This window comes from Panthera pardus, unplaced genomic scaffold, assembly GCF_024362965.1.
Source record: "Panthera pardus isolate Hobbes unplaced genomic scaffold, ASM2436296v1 HiC_scaffold_3, whole genome shotgun sequence".
Classification (NCBI taxonomy): domain Eukaryota; kingdom Metazoa; phylum Chordata; class Mammalia; order Carnivora; family Felidae; genus Panthera; species Panthera pardus.
Genome location: NW_026526876.1, coordinates 51,318,769 through 51,335,408, shown reverse-complemented (window position 1 = coordinate 51,335,408; position 16,640 = coordinate 51,318,769). Strand labels below are relative to the sequence as shown.

At 43.7% G+C, this 16,640-nt stretch overlaps 2 protein-coding genes and 1 non-coding gene across 3 annotated transcripts in view; 1 reads left to right on the top strand and 2 right to left on the bottom strand.

The window, feature by feature from the left end:
• CCT6B (chaperonin containing TCP1 subunit 6B) overlaps positions 1–13,997 on the bottom strand; it is a 44,967-nt gene extending 30,970 nt beyond the window's left edge. The window contains exon 1 of the mRNA XM_019423937.2: positions 13,779–13,997. The gene's annotated coding sequence lies outside the window, so the exon portion shown is untranslated. The remainder of the gene's footprint in view (positions 1–13,778) is intronic.
• Positions 50–1,481, top strand: ZNF830 (zinc finger protein 830). Its single transcript, XM_019423948.2, has one exon. The coding sequence runs from the start codon at positions 74–76 to the stop codon at positions 1,184–1,186; it is 1,113 nt and encodes a 370-aa protein (XP_019279493.2). The 5' UTR covers positions 50–73; the 3' UTR covers positions 1,187–1,481.
• A 2,245-nt stretch (positions 13,998–16,242) lies between the features above and the next one.
• Positions 16,243–16,348, bottom strand: LOC128774410 (U6 spliceosomal RNA). The gene has a single exon (XR_008418978.1). It is a non-coding gene; the product is annotated as a U6 spliceosomal RNA (small nuclear RNA).
• Positions 16,349–16,640: the final 292 nt, after the last annotated feature.

Here is a 16,640-nt window from a genome sequence, read left to right as displayed (position 1 = left end):
GCCAGCACAGGAAGTGACGTTACCAGGCCTCGCCCTCACGGAAGCCAGAATCACCTTGGGTCAGGGCGCCAAGATGGCGTCCTCCGCCTCCGCCCGCACTCCGGCGGGGAAGCGAGTGGTGAATCAGGACGAACTGCGGCGCTTGATGAAGGAGAAGCAGCGTCTGAGCACCAACCGGAAACGGATAGAATCTCCATTTGCGAAGTACAACCGTTTGGGGCAGCTGAGCTGTGCCCTGTGCAACACCCCGGTGAAGAGCGAGCTCCTGTGGCAGACTCACGTCCTGGGAAAGCAGCACCGGGAGAAAGTGGCCGAGCTGAAAGGCGCGAAGGAAGCCACCCAGGGTCCGTCCGCCAGCTCAGTGCCTCAGTCAGCCAAGAGGAAGGTGTCGGAGGCGGACGGTCAAGATGCCAAAAGACCCAAGGCCTCCCCGCTGCCCCAGGTACAGCCCTCCACATCCGCTTTGTCCACCAACTTTGACAAAGCAGGGAAGGAGTCCACTAGAGCGACCCTCATTAAGGTTTCAGGACTCGGTTTACTCCCTGATTATGAAGATGAGGAAGAGGAGGAGGAGGAGGAGGGAGGAGAAGGGAAAAGGGGAGACGCCGGCAAGCAGCCGCCCGATGCACAGGGCAAGGAACACTCGCTTTCCTCCTCGAGGGAGGCAACAAGTAGTATGCTGCCAAGCGGCTTCTCGGATACAAATCCTCCCAAGGCCCCTTTAATTCCTCATTCAGGGTCAATTGAGAAAGCAGAAATACATGAAAAAGTAGTGGAAAGGAGAGAAAACACAGCGGAAGCATTACCGGAAGGCTTTTTTGATGACCCTGAAATAGACGCTAGGGTTCGAAAGGTTGATGCCCCAAAGGATCAGATGGACAAAGAGTGGGACGAATTTCAAAAGGCCATGAGACAGGTCAATACCATTTCCGAAGCCATAGTTGCTGAAGAGGATGAGGAGGGACGGTTGGACCGGCAAATTGGGGAGATCGATGAGCAGATAGAATGTTACCGTCGGGTGGAAAAGCTTCGGAATCGCCAGGATGAAATTAAAAATAAGCTTAAAGAGGTTCTGACTATAAAAGAACTGCAGAAAAAGGAAGAGGAGAATGTTGACAGCGATGATGAGGGAGAACTACAAGATTTGTTGTCTCAGGATTGGAGGGTAAAAGGGGCTTTATTATAGGGTTTCAAAGACCCAAGATTTCTACACCCTCTACAGTGGTACCAAAAGTGCTGTCTCTGGATATGATATTGGTTACTTCATGCCTAACTGGGTTGTTAAGATACAATGAACCTGTGAAGATAGCACTTTGGAAAGTTGGTGTAAAATATTTTTGAGGTAAAGTTGTTTTTGAAATTTTTCAAGTATTACATACTATATTGCCAACTTTTTACACATTTACTCAAGTGTATAATTTTGAGTTAAGTCTGTAAGCTGTAACTGTTGTACATAGTTAAATATATATTTACTTAAGTAATTCTGTTTTGAAATTTATAAATTAATAGAAGTCGGGCTAGCAGAGAAGGCTTTAGGTGAAAATCAAGTGTAGTATTTGGGATGTATTTGGTTTTTTTCTTTTCTGATCCCCTAAATCAACTCAAGGGTGGAGGATGTTTTTTTATTTTAAGAACACTACTCAAACACATAAATCAGGGCAAATCAGTTCTCTGAATTTTCTGTTTCAAAAATGTGCCAGGGGAACATAGTGAAAACATGCCAAACATGACCAGCCTCCTTAACCCAAAAGTTTCTCTTGTTTAAACCAATGATTCTTGGGTGTAGGTGCACAGGAAGATGACCCGCCAAGCTTTTGAAAAGGTGTATATGAGTGGCCTTGGAGCTTTTAAAAAATTCATGTGCCTGAGGCCTACTACTAGAGACTCAATAAACCTGGAGTGGGGCCCAGGCATTTGAATTAGTTTTGAAAGTTTCCCAGGTTATTCTAATATACACCAAAGTTGGAGAGCCATCTGGCCCTAAATCCAGAACACATATTTTTTCAGCCTGTTTTTTAAGTACCACTTTTTATTTTTTCTGAAGATGTTCTTTTTCTTAAGTAATCTCTACACCCACCATGGGGCTTGAACCCACAACCCTGAGATCAAGCATTGCATGCTCCACCAACTGAGCCACCCAGGCACCCCAAGAAATACTACCTTTTATTTATATCTCATCTAGTCTTAAATGTTATTACATCTTGTAGAAAATTAGGGTTTAGGGGCACCTGGGTGGCTTAGTCAGTTAAGCATCTGACTTTGGCTCCGATCATGATTTCACGTTTTGTGAGTTCAAGCACAGCATCAAGCTCTCTGCTGTCAGCACAGAGCCCACTCCAGATGCTCTGTCCTCTCTCTGCACCCCACCCCCCACTGGTTCTCGTTCTCTCTCTCTCTCTCTCTCTCTCTCAAAAAAAAAAAAGAAAAGAAAATTATTGTTCACAGTTTCTATCTATTGCAGGAAGAGAAGTTGTTTTCTCAAGGAGTTAACAATTGGCTTGTGCCAGTCAGATTGTTTAAATCACTACTTTTCCCTTTGCAGACAGACCTATTCAAATAGGAAAAAGGATTTAGCAGTGTTCCAGAGGTAGAAGTGCATACAGCTTACTCAAATGAAAGTCAGCAATAATAATAATAGCTAAGGTATATAGTTATTACAGTATAAACCAGGCATGGTTCTAAGTGCTTTACATAAAGTCAGTCTAGTTGCTCTAAAGCCCAGGTTTTATGAAGGATAGTACCAAAAGATAAGGAATGAAAAAGCCTGGCTTGAATGCTAGATGAAGGAATCTTCCTTTGGGCAACGTAGGAAAAGTGGAAGTTTTTGAGCAGAGAATTATATTTGCAAAAAAATACTATGGAAGATGATTTTGTTGCAATATATAAAATGGAACGAGGGGCACCTGGGTGGCTCAGTCGGTTAAGCTGCTCTTGATTTCGGCTCAGGTCACAATCTCACAGCTCATATGAGTTTGAGCCCCACGTGGGGCTTGGTGCTAATGGTGTGGAGCCTGCTTAGGATTTCCTTCTCTCCCTCTCTCTCTCCCTCCCGCCCCCCTCCCACCCCCGCTCACACACTCACGCTCGTGCTCTCTAAAAAAAAAAAAAAAAAAAAAATAGACTTTAAAATGGAACAAATGTGGATGGGGGAGAAAAGCTGGGAGACTACTTGGAAACTGAATTTTAAAAGCAAGGTGAGCAAGACTTGGATTAGTTACAAGAGAAAAGGAATAAAATTGAAAAACTTCACAGGAAGGGCTAACATTTTAGTAACTGGATATAGAAGAAAAACAGGGATAAAGATGGAATTCAAGGATTTGGGTTTTTTTTTAGCGTGGGTGACTAAAGGCAATCTAACACTTACTGAACATGTTAACTATTTTGCTGTCTTTGCCAGAAAGTGTTTTCTTGAGCTGTCAGCTGGTAATAGCAACTTCGATTTGATAACGGCATGCCTGCCTTAAATGAATAAAACCACAGGTACTCACAGTTTTCTATCATCCATCACTTTATTATTTTAGAATGAGGTAATACTAAGGTGGGCTTGAGTAGAAGATCCTGTTCTATGTTGGCTTAAGAGGCTAGGCTGATGATTTAGTAGAGCACTGTCCATTTAAAAATACGGTGTAGTGGGGCACCTGGGTGGCTCAGTTGGTTGAGTGCCGGACTGCAGCTCAGGTCATGATCTCAGTTTGTGGGTTCGAGCCCCACATTGGCCTCTGTGCTGACAGCTCAGAGCCTGGAGCCTGTTTCAGATTCTGTGTCTCCCTCTCTCTCTGCCCCTCCCCTGCTCACACCCTGTCTCTCTCTGTTCTCAAAAATGAATAAATGTTTAAAAAAAAATTTGTTTTAATACGATATAGGGGTGGTTGGGTGGCTCAGTCAGTTAAGGATCCAACTCTTGGTTTCGGCTCAGGTCACAATCTCACGGTTTTGTGAGTTCACGCCCCACATCTGGATATTCTCTTTCTCTCTCTCTCTCTCTCTCTCCCCCTCTCTCTCCCTCTCCCTTCCCCTCCCCCCCCCTTCCCACTCGCATTGTCTCTGTCTCTAAATAAATAAATAGAACTTTTAAAAAATAAAAATAAGATGTAAGCCACATATATATTTTACATTGCTTAGGAGCCACATGAAAGTAAAAAGAAATGTGAAATTAGTATCAATGTATTTTGTTTTATACACTATACCCAAAACATTCACTTTTCAATATATAGTCAATATTTAAATACCATGAATGAAATAGTTTACCATTGGGGGTTCTACATTTCTGAAACCTGGCACATCTCAGTTTGGACTGGCTCCATTTCAAGTGTGAGCCATATGTGATGGATGGCTACAATAAAGGACAGTACATACTTAAAGGTGTGCAGGTAGAAAAATAAAACATGCACAGGAGGTAGCAAGCAGACCAGTATAGAGCAGAATGTTCATTTCAGACAACAGTGGAAGCTATGATTGGAAAGCTAGATTATGAACTGTTGTGGAAGGTCTTTAATGCCATGCTCTAAGGAGTTGGAACTTTCTCTAAGTTAACAATTGAGTATCCTTGAGGTTGTTGAGGCCTTAACTGTAACACAGTTAAAGAGTGCTAGGTATAGGGGCGCCTGGGTAGCTCAGTCAGTTAAGCGTTTGACATTGGCTCAGGTCATGATCTCACAGCTTGTGGGTTCCAGCCCCGAGTCAGGCTCTGCGCTGACAGCTCAGAGCCTGGAGCCTGCTTCAGATTCTGTCTTCCTCTCTCTCTGCCCCTCCCCTGCTTCTGCTCACTCGCGTGCTCTCTCTTTCTCTCTCTCTCTCTCTCAAACCTAATGAAATATTTTTTTAATTAAAAAAAAAAGTGCTAGGTATATGTTACTACACATGTAAATAGCATTGGGTGTTCAAGAGGGACAGAAGCTCTCAAAATCTCCCAATGCTCTGCATCCCAGAGAATGAGTGGTGGGGCCCTGAACAAAATCAAGGGAATCCTTGTTGGGTCTGAGATCAATGTAAATAGCTATAGGGGTTAGTGGATCCTTTCAGATCCTCCACACGTTGGAGAGCTCCTTTATGCCTCTCTGAACTGGGTCAAAGAGGTTCTGGCATTAGACTGTAAATCCACTGAAGTTCCCAAATTGTAAGACTTAGTCCCACGGATTTCTTCCAGTCACTGTTCTCTTTTTTAGAGAACCTCCTAATTTAGCCAACAGTATATCAGAGTTACTGTAAATGCTACAGAGGTAATCCTCTTCACCAATTCACTTACCAATTTACTGTAGTTCCCCTGGGTTGAGGGGGAAAAAAGCTGATTTAATTAGCTTTCAAGTGTAAATTTGCCCAGTGCCTTACAACTTTCCAAATGCTTTCACATTTGTATTTCACATAATGATGAAAGTAATGACTACACACAAGGAAACAAGAGGCTGTGGAATGAGAATTCCAGAAAAAAAATAATTTAGGCCTAAAACCTTTAGTAGTAACTCACTAGATTCCTATGGAACAATAGGAAGAACAGAGGAATTGGCAAGAGAACAGAAGACCGAGGTTCGAGTTCCCACTCTACATTTTAATGGTTAGTAATCTTGGGCAAGTCACATCTCTAAACCTTAGTACACCCTACATCAAATGATGATATATCATTTACAGGTCAAATGACGATGCATCATTTACAGGTCAAATGACGCATGCATATGACAGGGATTTATAAATTGAAGTGCAATAAGTGTCTGGTCCCCCACCTACAATGGTTGTATTTCATGAAGTTTTGACTTCATAAGAGTGGGAAAGCAATACACATTCTGTAGAAACTGCTTCAAATTGTGAACTGTGGGCCACCTGGGTGGCTCAGCTGAGCACCCGACTCTTGATTTCAGCTCAGATCACAATCCCAGGGTCATGGGATTGAGCCCTGCATCAGGCTCTGTGCTGAATGTGGAGCCTGTTTAAGATTCTCCCTCTCTCTTCCTGTGCCCTGCTCACACACTCTCTCTAAGAAAAGAAAAGAAAAAAAATTTGTTTTGAATTGTGATTTGAATCTTCTCCTGGGCCAGTGATAGGGAGTATGATATTGTCGTGATACTGGGCATGAGCAGTGAGCCACAGCTACCAGTGAGCCATATGATAACGGCTGTAAACAACCAATACTCTGACAGCCATTCTGTACTCCTACAACTATTCTGTCCTTCACTTTGAAGTAGTCAATAAATTATATGGGATGTTCAACACTTTAGTATAAAATAGGCTTTGTGTTAGATTTTGCTCAACTGTAAGCCCATGTAAGTGTTCAGATCACATTTAAGGTAGGCTAGGCTAAACTATGATGTTCGGTAGGTTGGCTGTGTTAAATCCATTTTCAACTTACAGTATTTTCTTTTTCTTTTTTTTTTAATGTTTATTTTTGAGAGAGAGAGGCCGAGCATGAGAGGGGGAGAGGCAAAGAGGGAGGGAGACAGAATCAGAAGTAGGCTCCAAGCTGTCAGCACAGAGCCCAAAGTGGGGCTCAGACTCACAAACCATGAGATCATGACCTGATCCAAAGTCGGACACTTAACCGACTAAGCCACCCAGGCGCCCCTCCACTTACAGTTATTTTCAACTTATGATGTCTTTATTGGGACTTACCATGGAGTTACGTCCTAATAAACCCATCCTAAGTTAAGGAAGATGGACTGGTCTTACCCTGTCCCATGCTAACTTCATTTTAGGCTAATAATTTAGTGCCCCTTAATTTCCTCTCTGAAACTGAGGTAATTAGAGTAATGATTTACTTGAGATTTCTTTTAACTCCAGATGTTTAATTTTGCCATGAGACAAGTGTCATCTCACCTTTTAAACATTTTTTTTTTTCAACGTTTTTTTTTATTTATTTTTGGGACAGAGAGAGACAGAGCATGAACGGGGGAGGGGCAGAGAGAGAGGGAGACACAGAATCGGAAACAGGCTCCAGGCTCTGAGCCATCAGCCCAGAGCCTGACGCGGGGCTCAAACTCACGGACCGCGAGATCGTGACCTGGCTGAAGTCGGACGCTTAACCGACTGCGCCACCCAGGCGCCCGCACCTTTTAAACATTTTTAAAGTCATTCAATTGATCATCTGGAGACAGATGGCTAAACTACTGTTGCTTTTACTTACAAGATTTGCCCAGCATAGTCCTGTTTGTCTTGGCATAATATGAATAGTGCCCCCCACCCACCCTTCACCCTCAATGCTGTCCTTTTCTGGAGGTATATATACTCACCTAAAATTTTTATAAGAAGAAAAACCACTTTCTAATGAACATGGAATAGATGATCTCAATGGAAATAGCATGTTTCATTAACAGGAAATTGGCATGGGGCGCCTGGGTGGCTCAGCAGTTAAACGTCCGACTTCGGCTCAGGTCATGATCTCACGGTCCATGGGTTCGAGCCTGGCATGGGGCTCTGTGCTGACAGCTCAGAGCCTGGAGCCTGCTTTGGATTCTGTGTCTCCTTCTCTCTCTGCCCCTCCCCCGCTCCCACTCTGTCTTTCTCTGTCTCTCAAAAATAAATAAACATTAAAAAAAATTGAATTTAGGTCGAGTCACTGTCACTTAAAACCCTTCATTACATGCTTCCATTACACTTGGGGGAAAACAGCCCGGGCCCTTATTAAGCTCAAATGGTGCTCAGCTTTGCTGATTCGAATGTCTACTGCCTATGAACTAATGACGGGCCACAAGCCCCACTAAAGGGCGGTGGAAAGGGCAGGAGAGCATAACTGCTCTATGTCGAAATCAACTCATTCAATAGTGGGCTGGCATGGCCATGTCTTTTTAATTATCTGGAGAAATTACAAGTCAAGGTTGTTTTTGTTTTTAGTGAAATCTCAAAAACATCTTGTAGGCTAAAGGTAATCCATAGTATCTCACTCTGCGACCTGTCTTTTCATTTGCTACACTCTCCCGCCTTTATTCTCCACGCCCCCATTCTCGCTGGCTAACTTTCTATTCCTCAGACATGCCATTTTAGGACCTCCTCCTCACAGGACCCTCTGCTTAGAACCTGACTTCAAATAGCATGGCAATCTTATTCTGTTCTCAGCCCTGATGTTTCTTTCTCAGATGATATAAATAGCCATCTCTCTACCTCTTGTTATATCATTCTATGGGTTCATTAAATTTATCATTATCTTGAATTAGCTTATTTATTTGCACATGAATTAGGTCTCTCCCCAACCAGAATGTAAACTCCACAAGGGCAGGGGACTCATCTGTTTTGCCCACAACTTAATGCCAAGCAATCATAGAGTTCAATAAATATCCACTGAATGAATAACACCCACATAGCAGGAAGTTGCTTGGAAACGTGGTGAGAAGACCAAGCTAACTCATGGAAGCCAGAACCAGAACAAAAGTCAATTCAGAGGCCTAAAGGGCTGAGAAATCTTTTCCTACCTTGTGTGTCCCTTGTCTGGCACAAGAAGTCATTACCCACTCTGAGAGCAGCCATACAAGACGTATCCACAAGAGCCTCTGGAGTGCAATGGGCCACCCCCGCATTTAGCAGCTAATGAGAATTCCTCATGGCACCAAATAAGCAAAGAGGGATGTCCAGAGATGTCCATATGTCAGCGGGAGCTAGTGGGCAGCCCTCTTTGCCTAGAGGCCTCTTAAGTGGAGGAAAGGAGGAGTAAAGTGATTCTGTAGCAGAGTGCGATCAAAAAGTCAGCAAGGACACATTGCTTCCCAGCTGCTCTCAGCCCTCGGTGCTCTTGTCTGCCACCGCCATTTCATTTGGCTCCCTCCTCCTGTCACTTGGCAGTCAAAGCTATTTCAGGGTGAGTCTGCACTCAGCCATCCTTCATTAAAATCACCCCCAGTCTCTCAGAGGAGAAAAGGAGTTCCATCTGGCTAGACCTCCCTTTTGCTAACGGCATTTGGCCAGCTTCACATGCACTTGGGAGCCAGCCGTCACCTTTAGGGGAGCACAGAGGACCACACTGGTGGGGTGGTTGATGGTGGGGGTTATTGCTGTTTTCGTTGTGTGCGTGTCTGCCGAATGTGGTTATAACAGAGTGTCGACCAAGCCAGGTTGTCAGGTTATTATTAATAATAGCTACCGTTTACTGGATTCCTACCATGTGTCTGGCTCTATGCTAGGGTTTGACATACACTATCTCTAACCCTCTCAACATCCCTGTAAGTATGTAATATCTTCATTTTACAAATGAGATTGATGCTCAGAAGTGAAGGAACTTGCTCAGGGCAACAATCCCAAAGTCCTCACTATTACCCTGCATCATTATTTAACATCACCTTACATTTACATGGTGAGCATATCTTTTATTCACTGCCTTCACATCAGTTTTCTTCAAGTCTCAATGCCCCCCGGAGGTAAAACAACTGCTATCGCCTCCATTTTAGACATCTAATGACTTGTCCAAGGTCACTCAGCAATTGCTAAAGTAACATTAGATGTAACTTGATTCCCTCTACTATTTAATAGAGAAATGCGGAAAAGGGGAGAAGATCCCCCAAAATAGCAAGAATTAAGACTAGGGAAGTTTGCTATCAACATTAAGAGATCTCAGCGCCGTTCAGAGACCTTGGCTGGGTTGGAAGCTATATTTTTTGAAGTTGTTAACAGACTGTCCACACTGCCCCACCCTCCTCCATTTCACCAGCAATAAATTTTACCCTTTTTTAAAATCTTTTATTTACTTTTGAGAGAAAGAGAGCACAAGCAGGAAAGAGACAGAAAAGGGAGAACAGAGAATTTAAAAGCAGGCTCCCCGCTTACAGCTGTGAGCCCAATGCAGGGCTCGAACTCAAGAACCTTGAAATCATGACCTCAGCCGGAAGTTGAATGCTCAACCAACTGAACCACCCAGGCGCCCCAGTAAATGTTACTCTTTAGTGGTCTCTGATGGGAGCAAGAATAATGACTTCAGTTCCCAGACATTTCAACTAGGAAATAACAGAGCATGCCCTGTGGTCCACCACTTTTTAACTATGCGACCTTGGGTAAGTGATCTCACCCTTCGTTTCCACGACTACAGGGAGAGTAACAGTTCCTACCTCCTAGAATTACTGAGAGGATTAAGTGAATTTCAAGGCATATACATGCTTTTACATATAGCTTTTTTTATTTTTTATTTTTTTTTATTTTAAAATGTAAAAGCATTTTACATAATGCTTTTGAATAAATGAGTGAAGACATGACCCTTAGATTCAAGAAAACTACAAGCTGGTTGTATTGTAAATAGTATAAGAAATTGAGCAGGACCAAGGCTTCTCGGTGGCTCAGCTGGTCAAACGCCCAACTCTTGGTTTCGGCTCAGGTCATGATCTCACATTTCGTGAGTTCGAGCCCCGCAGCAGATTCTGCGCTGACAGCGCGGAGCCTGCCTGGGATTCTCTCTCTCCCTCTCTGCCTCTCCTCCGCGCTCTCTCTCTCTCTCTCAAAATAAATAAACAAAAAAAAATTTTTTTAAGAAAAAAATTGAGCAGTATCCAATTATTTATTAAACTACTGGTATAGGCAGTAGAAAGAGAGCTAATCAAAAGTGTTCAGTCTGACTCTTCCCACTGACTAGTTATGTGTTATTTATCTAGTCAGTTTGCTCTCCAAGCCTTAGTTTTACCATCTCTGGGTATTATGCTATCTGGGTACTCCCTAAGACCCCTCCCACATCTGTCTATCACTGTGATATTGTGATTCAAAATAAGAGATACATATTTTGGGGCACCTGGATGGCTCAGTTGGTTAAGCATCCGACTTCAGCTCAGGTCATGATCTCTCGGTCTGTGAGTTTGAACCCCACGTCAGGCTCTGTGCTGACAGCTCAGAGTCTGGAGCCTGCTTCGGATCCTGCGTCTCCCTCTCTCTCTGCCCCACCTCTGCTCGTGCTCTGTCTCTCTTTGTCTTTCAAAATTGAATAAATGCTAAAAAAAATTTAAAAAGAGACATATATTTTGGCCTTTGTCCCCATTTCTGGCATAGATCTCCTAAAACCCTTGGAATTTCCTAAGTGATTAGGGTGGTAAGAGTGACAAAGGGGTCATTTGTTACTCAAAACAAGCCCCTTTCAAGCACCTCAGAGTTCATGATAATCAGGTGACTTCTGGGCAGCCCCTAAGGTTATGTGCTGCTTGCCAGGGGAAACAAGCTTGCGATTAGAAAGTTAAACTTTCAGCACCCCTCCCCCATCTCTGAGAAGGGAGAGGGGGCTAGAGATTCAGTTGGATCACCGACTGCCAATGATTTAATCAATTGTGTCTCTGTGAGGAAACCTCTGTCAAACCCCGAAAGGATGGAGTTTGAGAGTTTCCAGGTCGGTGAATATGTGGACATACCAGGAGGGTGGCGTGGCCAGAGAGGGCTCTGTACTCCTCGCACACCTTGCCCTACGCATCTCTTTCACCTGGCTGGCCCTGAGTTACATCCTTTTATTTCTCTCTTTATTTTAACGTTTATTTATTTATTTTTAGGAGCGAGAGAGAGCGAGAGATAAAGTGAAAGTGGCGGAGGGGCAGAGAGAGAGGGAGAGGGAGAGAGAGAATCACAAGCGGACTGCACACTGCCAGCAAGAAACCCCATATGGGGCTCGAACCCACAAACCATGAGATCACGACCTGAGCTGAGGTCAGACACTTAAGCGACTGAGTCACCCAGGCGCCCCGGATTACATCCTTTTATAATAAACGGATAATCCAGGAAGTAAACTTTTCCTGAGTTGCTCCACCACATTTATCAAACCCACAGAGGGGGGTCTGGGAAGCTCTGACTTGCAGGTGGTCAGTCGGAAGCCCGGGTGACAACTTGGCCTTGAGACTGGCATCTGAAGTGGGGGCAGGGAGCAGTCTCGTGGGACTGAGCCCTTAACCGAAACCCTTTCATTGCTGGATGTAGAAAACCCATGTCTGGTGTTACAAGTGAAGTAGTCTTCAGAGTATCGTCTGTAATGCAAGTGGAACCAATTGGGGTTTTTTTCTTTACTATCACCAACACCAAGACCGAAGCTGAAGGCGGGAGAGGGAGAGCACAGCGGGCTGCACGGTCAGAAGGTTCAGTAAGAGGGCATGGGTGGAAGCTCCCAGAAGAGAGAAGAGGGGTAGGCCCTCTCCTGATGTAAAGGGAATGGCATGAGACACGAGAGAGGAAGGAAGCATTCGACCTGATCTTCAAGCTGTACCATCATACCCAAACTGGAAAATCAACGGGCACCAAGGCCACCTCTCAGCCAGCCTAGAATCCACTGGAGGAGACAGAACTTAGGTTTGTTTCCCAGATAGGCATATCTCTTTATAAATTTCTCTTTTGAAAATTATTAACTTGCCTCCTAAAAATCGTGACTAGAAAACCCACCCCTGAAGTTTAGGGAAGGCGTAGCAACTTTGAGGCCCGTCACTCTGTATCTGTGACCTCAACTGTCGGGATCGAACGTCCTAAACCCTGCCCCGTCTCTGTCATGGTCAGCTATTCCCTGGAGGCACACGAGACACTTGACTCCACTGGTCTCTGTCCTACCTCAACCTGGCAGCTACTGCACAAAGCTATCCCAAGGAGAGGCCAAGAAACCCCGCTGGTTAAGAACCAACCGCCACAGCCTTTATTGAAAATAAAAAGCCATGGGCTGATGTGAATTATTACATCTTCCCACAGCTGTTCCCTTTTAAATATTTATCCTGGCAAACACCATCACCGTTTTTTACAACTTATTTTAATTGTGTGACTATTAAGCAAACCAAACCGTAAAATTGGCTCTCAGTGCTGAGATTTATGTGATTCATAGACCAGAGCTTATTAAAAAAGGGAATCTACTGAGTGTAAACTAGCTTCACGAGTGCCCCACACTGTCTCTCGGAAGGTGCGAGGCCTTTTCCCTACTCCTGCCTGTGACTGCCAAGCTTCCATAGTGAGTAGCGTAAAAAATGAACAGAATCAATGATTTTTTTTTTCTCCTTAACAATCCTAATGAGCTTAAACTGGAAGTCAGGGATGTTACAGTTGTTTTGTTTTAATTTTTTTTTTTTTTTTTTTTTTTTTTGAGAGACAGAGCACAAGCAGGGGAGGTGCAGAGAGAAAGGGAGACACAGAACCTGAAGTAGGCTCCTGGTTCCGAGCTGTCAGCATAGAGCCGATGCAGGGCTCGAACCCACAAACTGTGAGATCATGACCCGAGCTGAAGTCAGATGTTTAACCAACTGATCCACCAAGGCGCCCCATGTTACAGTCTTAAAAGGGGGCGGCAGAAGCTCTGGGAGACTCAGCAACAGAATCGGTGCCCTGGAGGGTTTGGCAGCAACATCCAAGGGGAGGATTTAATCATGTGGACTTTGAATAACTAGGAACAGGTAGGAGGTACCCTGGTTATTTGTCACCAAGGTCATTTTTGGTTTGGATCATGGAATTGCTTTAGGACTTCAATAAAAGCGCTCCCTTGAAAAATGCACTTACAGGGGCGCCTGGATGGCTCAGACTCTGACTCTTGATTTCTGCTCTAGGTCATGATCTCATAGTTTGTGAGTTCGAGCCCCTCATTAGGCTACATGCTCACAGCGCAGAGAGTGCTTGGGATTCTGTCTCCCAGCTTGCTATCTTTCTCTCAATAATACATAAAAAGAAAAATGCACTTACAAAAATTTACATGAATACTTGGTTACTCTTTCACTGTTACCACCCAAGCTGCCTTCATCTTCCCCTGTATTTTTACGGTAGCCAACTAACTCATCTCTCAGTTTCTCCACACAGCAGCCAGAATGATAGCAATCCTGGTAAACCTAAGTCAGATCATGTTACTTCTCTGCTTAATACAATCCACTGGCTTCCCATTTTACCTGCAGTAAAAGGCACCAGATCTATAGGATCTGTCTCCGGATACCCTGCTGACCTTGTCTCCAGCTCCTCAACCTTAACTCCTGCTGCTGTTTGCACGCCCATCTCCTTGCTGATCTCATAACCTGACTGACACATCCTGGCCTCTGGGCCTTAACTGCTATTCCCTGTACCCTAGACTACCACGTGGCTCTCATTCATCCCTTCCTGTCTTTACTCAGTTGTCACTTTGGGGGTGAGGCCTTCCTGACCACTGTGGGTTTTTTTTTTTTAGTTTATTTATTTATTTTGAGAGAAAGGACGAGCTGGGGGGTGGGGGGCGGCAGAGAGAGGGAGAGAATCCCCAAGCAGTCTCTGCACTGTCAGTGCAGAGCCCGATGCAGGGCTCAAACTCACAGATTGTGAGATCATGACCTGAGTCATCAAGAGTCAGAAGCTTAACTGACTGAGCCACTCAGGTGCTGCTTGACCACTGTGTTTAAAACTGCACCCCCATCCCCGCCTTGCCTGGCACCTCCTATCCTCCTCCTCTGCTTTCTTTTTCTCCAGAGCACTCAACGTCACCTTACATACTATGCATTTTATTTATTATTTATTTTCTACCTCCCCCTTTTTGTTTCACTGCTGTATTCCACTTCCTGGAATAGTCCCGAACACAGAATAGGCATTCGATACCTGCCTGATTGATTCCGCTTCGCAGTGGGATGGATGCATCCAGGCTGGGGAGTGGAGGGGAATGTACATTTAGTGAAATACTTCTAAGTGCAGTTTGCAAGTTAATATAAATCCTATCACTTAACTGTCACACACAATCCTAGAAGGTATTTTTAGCCCCATTTCACCATGAAAACTGAAGCCCAGAGAAGTTAAGAAAATAGTTACACAGCATAGTTCAAACCTAAATTTGTTATTCCAAAGCCCTGCTATTTCCACTACACGTTACTTCACCCTCCTTGGTAACAGTTCCCACTTCTCTAATGAAATGCAACTGCCAGCTTTCACACCTAGTTCTGTTTTATACTGGGGGACAGGGGAATGGAGGGTGAATCAAAGAGATTAGGGGTTCCTTGGAGCTGTATTCAAGCAAAACAAACATTAAGAGCCTGAGTCTTTTTGCACATTTACATCAAACATTGCCAAAGATACAATGTAATAAACATTCTTCTGAGGGAGCTGATCAATTTCAGAGTTTCAAGTCCTTGCATTCACTCATGGGTTTCATTAACGTATTTATAAATATTTGCTGAGTGCCTACTATGTGCCCAGTACTATTCTCCACATTGACGATAAAAAGACACATAAGGCACAGATGTCACCCTCCACAAACACTGAAGTCCAGAGCAGTGCTGTCCAACAGAAGTATCGAGTGGAGTATGCAGTTTTACATTTTCTAGTCACATTTTCAAAAGAGTGAAACAGTTGAGATTAATTTTAATATATTTTTATTTAACTAACCCAACTTATCCAAAAGATTACTTTAACATGGAATCAAATAGATAATTGATGAGATATCTTACAGTCCTTTCTTGTTTGGCAACACATCTTTGAAATCAGTGTGTATTTTACGCTTACAGCACGTCTCGATTTGGACTGGCCATGCTTCAAGAGCCTGATAGCCACATGTGGCTAGCAATGACAGCAGCCAACAGCACAGGGCCTGGGAAAAAGGTATAGTCAAGGGGATTCTCAAAACAATGTAGTAAATGCAGTGATAGAAATCAGGATTCCTCAACTGCCCGTTAAAATTTGAGCCTCCAGTGACCTTCCAACCCCCAAAACCATGCTCATTCTGCAGCACACTAAAGACTGCCCCACTCCAAACAGTGGGATTGTGGTTGTCCTCAACCAATCAAATATGTCCAAACAAAACTCATCCTTTTACCCCAAATACCTACTTCTCCCTGTTCATTTTGTATCTTAGTTGATGGCACCATTATCTCCTGCTCACTCAAGTCATTCTCATTTCATCTTTAGGTAAATGAGCATTGTATCCAAGTATTTATTTTTCCAATCCAAGTATTTATTTTAGGGGCGTCTGGCTGGCTCAGCCAGTAGAGCATGCAGCTCTGGATCTCAGGGTTGTGAGCTCCAGCCCCACATCGGGTGTAGAGATTATGTAAAAGTAAAATCTTCAATTTTTTTTAATAAAAAGTAAAATCCGAATATTTATTTTTTTAAAAAATGCCTGTTCCTCTCCATCCCAACTAACTTAGCACTTTCAGGCCACTTTCTCACATGGGTCACTACCAGAAATGTTTTGGTTTTTTTTCCCAGCTTTATTGAGATGTAATTCACATACATTACTACAGAAGTTTAAGGTGTACACAGCATAATGGTTTGACCTATATATTATGAAATGAATGCGAAACTTACAAAACTTACCCAGTAAGTTTGGGTAGCATCCACCATCATATACATAAAATAAAAAGAAAAAAGGGAAAAAAAGAGAAAAAATTGTCTTTCTTTAATAATATGGAACTCTTTATGAATTTGTGTGTCATCCTTGTGCAGGGGCCATGCTAATCTTCTCTGTATGTTCCCATTTTAGTCTACGTGCTGCCTCAGCAAGCACCAAGAACCTTTCATTTCTTCCCTTGCCTCAGTCTCTCCCTGACCCAGCCTCAAAAGTAGTTTACTATTCCCTAAGGCCCTTTATGGTTGCCCATCCCCTACACAGTAAAAGTCAAGCTCTTTTGCACAGAGCACAGAATTCCCTCCAGAATCTGATTTTAGTTTGCCTAATACTGCCCGATTGTTTGCTGTTCCTAGACCCTGAACAAGTTCGCTTAGGTTCTCTGAGCCTGCTGCTCTTTTGTAAAACTAGCCATCCTAATCCCTCAAAAAGTTGACCTGAGGTTTAAGCA

Bases quoted from the DNA above. Each gene is read 5' to 3' on its own strand.
- ZNF830 (XM_019423948.2), top strand. From the start codon at position 74: ATGGCGTCCTCCGCCTCCGCCCGCACTCCGGCGGGGAAGCGAGTGGTG.